General features: G+C 30.0%; 1 protein-coding gene across 2 annotated transcripts in view; it reads left to right on the top strand.

Annotated features, from left to right (window-relative positions):
* The first annotated feature begins 4,805 nt into the window (after positions 1 to 4,805).
* LOC132733760 (cadherin-87A-like) overlaps positions 4,806 to 7,880 on the top strand; it is a 51,980-nt gene continuing 48,905 nt past the window's right edge. For both annotated transcript variants that reach the window (XM_060720449.1, XM_060720442.1), the window contains exons 1-3: positions 4,806 to 4,963; positions 6,571 to 6,644; positions 7,518 to 7,628. In XM_060720449.1, the coding sequence (XP_060576432.1) occupies positions 6,590 to 6,644; positions 7,518 to 7,628 (166 nt within the window). In that variant the 5' untranslated portion in view covers positions 4,806 to 4,963; positions 6,571 to 6,589. The remainder of the gene's footprint in view (positions 4,964 to 6,570; positions 6,645 to 7,517; positions 7,629 to 7,880) is intronic.

The raw sequence follows: 7,880 nt of genomic DNA, 5'->3' as shown, positions 1-7,880 counted from the left end.
TTTTATAAGATATAAATGAGCCGCGTCACGACAAAACCAACATACATGTAGTGCGTTTGCGACCAGCATAGATCCAGACCAGACTGCGCTTCCGCGCAGTCTGATCAGGATCCATGCTGTTCGCTATCAGTTTCTCTACTTGTTATACGGTAGGTAAGCAAACAGCATGGATCCTGATCAGACTTCGCGGATGCGCAGGCTGGTCTGAGTCCATGCTGGACGCAAACCCATTATGTTGGTTTTGTCATGACGCGGTTCAAATTAAAGTGCTTAAGCTATGTTGAAGTAAATCAACTCATTCAATTAAGTGTTATAAACTTATTCATTGACACATGCAATCTATGAAGTCATTTGGTGGAAAGCACAGTGACAATGCCATTGCCACAACTGCAATTATGATGACTATTAAAATACAGCACATATGTTACGTTGCTTACCATTTGATTATCGTAACGTTTATGTAAATATATGCACAGCACCGCTGCTGTAAATTTAAAAAAAATTTTTTTTTCATTTCTCAAATAAAGATATTCTGTTTTTATATACATGTAATTTAGTTATATAAAAGATGTCTGAAATATTATATGGCTCTCTCAGTGTTAAACTGTTGTTTGTAATATAACAATCACCTAGCAGCTAAGGTTCTATAACCTTACAACCATTTATACTAACCCATATATTTTTAACTGTTAGACTTCTATAATTCATAACATGGTTGGTTGAATATTGAGTCACAATCACACAACTTCCTAGCTTTATTCGTAAAACACAACCTCAGGTGCAATATTTCAGGCAGGTTAGGTTGCATCTGAGTAGAACTATATGCTCAAGTGATCTACCGAACATAAAAAAGCCAACCTTTGGCAGATTACTTTCTACATGGCAGGGTAATATAAATCTTATAATTTATTTCTCAATAAATTTGCAGTTATGTTTCAATAAATTTTTTTTACTAAAGTATGATAATGCCTACCTCATAATCCAATGGCTTTAGATAAACATAAGTGAAAGATTGACCAAGTGGGCTAATTCGAATAAACGAGCTACCATCTTCAATTTTTGTTATCTTAGGACTGTTACTTGAACCTTCTTCTTCACAAACCAGTAAACCCAATTGTGCTGAAAAATTAATAAATAAAAATCTTAATTTGTGTGTATCATAAAAATATTTAACTGTCATGGAAAAAGCATTGCTGTGTAACTGTTGTGGTCTGTCCTGTGGCAAAGAAATGTCATTTGAAAACCATGTGCTGTGGCTAGAAAATGATATTTAAAAACCATGTGCTGTGGCTAGGAAATGTCATGGAAAACCATGTGCTATTGTGCCATTGTCTATATGGGATAAAAAAAAAACATGTGATGTTTCTTGAAAATATCATGGAAAACCATGTGCTATGCTGATAAAATATCATGTAAAACATGCTATGAAAAATATTATTAAAAAAAAAACAACAATATATGCTGTGCCTACAACTTTAACTTGCAAAATTGTGGCAAGTAGACATAAATTAATGGTATACCAACTTATTCTTCAGAGAATGACTGTCCATTAAAAAGAAGAAAAATATACATTTATATGTCTTTAAAAATAAATGATTGAATTCAAGATAAACAGCATGCTTCCAGATTCATGCTAATTAAAAAATGAAAATGTATTAAAAAGTAAAATATTGTAAATCAAACAAAGAAAGAAATGTACACACTGCAAATGGCACTTACAATCCACATAAATTTACCGAAATGAACTTGAAAAAATTGCGCTGACTGCATTAGCAACAGAGTAAAAATGTGGTGATATCATACTGCCAAATTGGTTATTAATAGCTTTTAACATTAAAATCATCACTTTTCATAAAATCTCAGTATAATTTTCTCAAGTTTGATTTTCTTGATTTACTTCGGTTTATCTGTTGGCCTTTTTAAATGTTCTTTAAAAATCCTAATGCTTTGGAAAAATAAAACATAAAGATGTTGAAAAGTGTGTCTAAATATAGTGTGTCATATCAATTCTGGAAAACTACTTTCGACTCTCAACTTACTTTCTCTTTGCAGACTTTTTTCAATATTTCCATCAACTTCCTTTGCGCTCTGTAACTTTTTTATTAAGTCCTCTTTATTTTCTCTATTAAATGTTGGCTTGGCACCTTAAATAAATAAAAATTGAAATGTGATCAAGACAGAACCTTTCAAATTTATCAATCTATAAAGATGTATTATCTAGTATGTTAATATAATTAGAAAGAAAGAATGAAAGAATGAATGAATGAATGAATGAATGAATGAATGAATTTTTAAAAAGAGCACAGCCATCTTAAAACTAATTACAATTGTATGCTATTTTGTTAAGAGTTGAATTGTTTAGGTCTTTAAGATGGAAAAAATCACTGCAAATAATTAAGTTATATCTTATATGCATGTATTGTAAGAACTTTTAAACATTAGTTGATAATAAAGGTTAGATATAAACATATACATACCAATTTCTAAACTAGTACATTGTGACATTTTATTATGCGTCGAAAAAACAGATTTTAAAGTATTTAAAATTTTACAACAACAATTTAATTATTACATGTATGTTACAGGTACATAGACTTTAGTGTTAATTATTTCATACATACCAACAGCATAGATAACACCTGTAAAGATAATGAAAATTATTATTGAACAAAAACAACAATCCCAAACAGATTGTTATAATTATCAGTAATTATCAAGTAGAAGTGCCACTTTTGTGACTCTGTAAAAACAGTATTGCACAGTGGTGCATATATTTTGAAGTGATGTTGTTTGTGTAAAGATGCACTAAATATTAGCAGTACACCACAGGCATGTTAGTGAAAAAGATGTTCATTTTTACCTTTTTACCGTTAATATTTCTTATTTAGGATATTTATTATATTCATGATATTTATCACTAGATTTATTCCACTTGTTCATTAAATTCAATGTTGAACATACACGCATTAAATATCCTCTATTTATTATCATTAAATCTATTATTGTTGCAGCAACAAGTTTTTCTACACAAAATGATTAGTGCAGAGCCGGATTTAAGCAAATGGTTATGCCCAGATTGAAAGATGCTCAAATAATCCATTGAAGAACAGGGTAGAAAGTCTAACAAAGTATTATATTACAATTGTACTATAGTTCCTAAATGCTGAAGATGACATTTTTCATATAAACATTTTTTATATCATGAATGAAGGAACTGTTTTTTTTTAAAAGAAAAGAGGTATACACACCTAAAGTCAGGAAGAAAGATAACCACAACTCCATCCTACCAGATGTCCTGAAATACACAAATACAGATAAAAATACATGATTATGTGAACACTTATACATAACTAAATATATATATATATCATTTTCACATTTATAGCTCCAAATCACTGTCTAAATAACATGCATGTATTTATGTATTAATTTTGATTTTGTTTTCATGCCTAAAATTAGCAATTAAAGTACAATGTATTATTCTCATCATATCGAAAATGTGTCTTGATTGCAGTACTATATGTTGGCAAAATTATTTCATTTTTTTTTAACTTCATAATAATTGACTTTTTATTATTATATAATTTAGTGTATTAACTATTAATATTACAGTAAATTGGCTTAATGGGCAAGCCTTTGGTAACATGAAACAAACTGAATAATTTGATAATCATTTTTGTTGCATTTTTGTGTGCTTTATGTATGTATGTTGCTATATGTGACAATATAGTATGTGTTTATGTATATTTCCCTGTATATAAATAAATATGATAAGCCCAAATCATAGCTGGGGTGTTGGGGTGTTTATCAGCAGGACAACAAGGTCTTCACTACAGATTTTCTGGTGTTGACCTTTTTCTGTTATATACAAGACCCCTATACTTCCAGGCTTTTGTGGTGGTGTTTTGGTTCCAAATGCAAGGTGCATAACAGATCATTTACAATGTGCCTTTGTTGAATTTGTTGCATGGTGTCTGCCAGAGGCCTTGACCTTATACAAATATTATTTAGCAGCACTTTGTAATACTTCAAGAGACGAAGTTGCACTGAAAAATAATCCTTTTGAATATATAAAAATTTTTTTCCATTTGTCAGTATATTTTTCCCTTTTTTTATTTCACACTTTTGGATTAGCTGATATAGTTTTTAAACATTTTGTAAGTAACATTAATTTTAGGCAACAACAATCTAGCGTGCAGTAACATACACATTCTAGTATCACATTCATCAGTGACATGTAAGGTATATTAACAGTATATATATAAAGTAATACAAACTATACAGTATAGAATTTCAGTATGATATATTTAAGCAAAATACCTGTTCAATGTTGGCCCCTCAACAATCCCTGGTGGATATTTCGAAAATAATAAACCTGAACAGAAATAAATCTAGTATTCCATACAACCCTTACAACAACGTTATCCCACCCAATACACTTTTCAATACACACTCCAAAAGCTGCAAACCGGTTTTGCAACTTTAAAAATAGCGCTTCATCCAAGCGTGTTAACATGCTCCGCCCACTTTATATTGCGCAATTATTTGATAGTAAGAATTAACCGTAGACGAAATAAATTGAACGTTTAGGACAGGTATCTAAACCGTCATATGACTTGGATAATCTAAATACATAACGATACTTTTAGTTTGTATATAATTATAAATATTACTGCCATCATAGTTAAAATGTATCTGAATAAAATTAATTTTATTTCCACGTTCGTTTACAGAAGTTTGTAAAATCAGGTAAATATCTAAATTTAGACACGTATCTATTCGACCGTAAAACATTCGTGTTTTGAAACGAAACCGGTCTTGTCTAAAAATAGATTATACAGGTATTGAGCACACATTTTGTGTACTTCTTTTTTCGGAACTTCGGGGTTTTAGGGCGTTTTGCTTTTAACTGCAAGCCCATAAGACTGGATTCCTTGTGGAAGTGTTAATTACTCTATTAAAGGTACACACGTTTTATTCTTTTAATCTAACAAATTCACGTTATTACGACTGTAATTTATAATAATTGTTTGAGGGTGTGATTTAGTGTTGATAAGCCAAGCCATCCTACGGTTGATGACTATGTATTTTTTTTTTCAAAAGTATGTCCAGAAGTATGCATGACATATTTACAATTCATTGATAAGCATATAATTCTTATAACATAATAAACATGTCTAAAACCGTTTACTGAAATGCAGTTACCATTTAGCCTTACATGTAGGTGTTGAACAGGTCTAGGATTTCATGATATTTATGGACTGTCTGTAAATTTATAGATAGTCTAAAATTTTAAAGATTTTTCAATCCATAAATTTACAGATATTCAATGAGAAATTTGCTGTTTTTAGTTTTACACTAAAATCCGCAGCTTAAGACAAGTTGTTTTATTGATTGTTTATATTTACAAAGGTAATAAGGTGAGTTTCATCTTTGTATGATGATTTTGAAATTTTTGCTAAAAGTGAAAATTGGAAGTCATCAAATTGTTTTGAATCTTACCATACTGTTACATTTAATCATATAATACGTAACATTATTCATTTTAACCTGCGGTTTTGAGTTTTTATGCAACTTCTGCTATTTTCTTACTTCATGTCTGTAAATTTACAGATAAAAAAATCTGTAAAATTATGGATCGTCCAAAAATTTACAGACTGTCCATAAATATCATGAAATCCTAGACCTGTTGAAGTTAGTCATATTTTGACTAGTGTTGAAGCTAGTGTAAGCTTCAAACTTTTATTCTCTGGGGAATTTTGTCCCATGGCAGAATTATGCGTAGTCTAGGAACATATTGGGGTGTTGGGGCCTTAAGGGTTAAGATTTATATCCTGATGTTGTGATGTAATAGTACATTTTTATATACATCTGTAAATAGATAGATCTTGATTCAGAAAATTTAAGTTATTTAAATAAATTGACTGAGCTACATGTATTGATGATAAAATTGTCAGGTAATTTTTTAGTATCAATTGATATAGTTAAGCTTTTATTAGTTTCATTAACTTAAGTCTACTTAAAATAAAGCTATGAATATTTCATGAAATATTTTTTTTTAATAATCAAAAAATGGTAAATTATGTATGCTGTTATCCTATAATCTGTTACAGTGTACTTACTGTTTCAGGACAGAGTTTTTACGCAAGGAATTGTCTGTGTAAATTTAATAACACATGCAAACTGAGAAATAAAACATGCCAGAACAAAATATTATACATTGGCAGTGCCTAAATTATGTAGAGCTTATACTGCTTACCTGAAATTGGCATCATGCACGAGCCTATTTCGCTTTTCATTTGTCTTATTATACATTGCTTTTTTTATGACAGTAAATTTTTGGAATTATTCTTAGTAAAAAAAAAACATTCAACAACAAAAATGTAAATGATAGAAAGTCTGCAGTAATATAATTATTAGCTTAAATATATACTTTGTATACAATGCTTGGCATTTTTTCTGGCAAACAGTTAAATCACTTTTAAAGATAGGGTAATTATGCAATATAAAAATAGCTAGTGAGTTGTAAAAGGCAATGTTTTACTATTCGTTATATTTGTATTTATGTAGGTGAGCCCAAGCAGTCACGATGAGGGGCATTTCATTGACATGGACTGCTGTGCTGTTTCTAAGCATTACATATGGTATGTTCATATTCATGATTATTTATTTCAGACAAGATTTTTCAATTGAATTGAAGTTACCTCCCTTTGAGCCGAAAATGGTTTGAATCAGTTCAGACATTTTTTGCCTGAACTTTACTGTCAAACTATTACATCAACTGTCCAAAAATGTGTTGATGTTTTTTTTAATCGCAGCATCCTACGAGTCAAATTTAAAGTTAGACTACTTGTATTAAATTGTTGGACTTCACAGTTTTAAATTTTTCTCGTATGAGTCAATTGTTGTGAAAAAAACAGTTTAGATCATAGTACACTTTTAGCCATTTAAAAAAAATCTTGTGTAAACTTTCCTGCCTAATTGATGGTCAGAGATACAATTTCTGTAGGCCGCGATGATGCCCTTGAATAAAACGATAATTAATTATTTCTGTAAATTTCTTAAAATGAAAAGGCTTACTTTCACAGACATGTTTAACTGATATTTACTGGCCTGCAGTCTTGCTTAAAAGTACAGTCCTGTAATTTATATATATCAAATTCAAAGTCAATAATTAAAGATGTTATCATATTTTCATCAATCTGATATAAATCACAGGTGCTCTACATATTAGCAAAATTTGATCAAATAATGCAATATATGCAGGGACTTGGTACCCCTCGGGGAGTAATATTTGTAAGGAAACCCTTAAAGCCTTCACTGACACTGAAACCACATTTCAAAGTTACATCAATTGTTCTCTGTGGCATCAGAATATATGATCATATAATGCAATTGTTTTCATTCTTCTTTCATCAAAATGTGTATTTATTTTGTGTAGCTGTAAGATTGACAATTTCCGGCTATAAGATTATACTAATTTATATATTACTAATTCAAAGTTATTATTATTTCAGTTACAGCAGAAATAATATGGCAAAGAGATATGAATGAATTTGAGTTTGTTGAACCACCAGGAGATGACTATATAAAAATTGAAGAAAATAAAGCTTTTGAAACAAATTGGAGTAAGTTATATAACTTTTACTTTTATTTTAGCTGTTAAGGTCATATAATTTTGTATGAATGCATGTCATATAACCAATGTCATGTGCACAAAGTGCTCTTGGTTATTTTTTAGGGTGGACCAATTGCTGTGACAGTGGTGGCTTTCGTCTTTTTTTTTTTTTAAATGACATTTTCCTTTGAATTGATGCCATTTCACAAAATGATAAATCATATGAAACCAACCTTGTATGTTCCTTGCTGAAAGCTTGATC

The sequence above is a fragment of the Ruditapes philippinarum genome, unplaced genomic scaffold (assembly GCF_026571515.1).
Source record: "Ruditapes philippinarum isolate M1 unplaced genomic scaffold, ASM2657151v2 ctg4024_1_1_1_1, whole genome shotgun sequence".
In the NCBI taxonomy this organism is placed as follows: Eukaryota; Metazoa; Mollusca; class Bivalvia; order Venerida; family Veneridae; genus Ruditapes; species Ruditapes philippinarum.
Note: the sequence above shows the minus strand (reverse complement) of the source record. Positions and strands in the feature narration are given on the sequence as shown.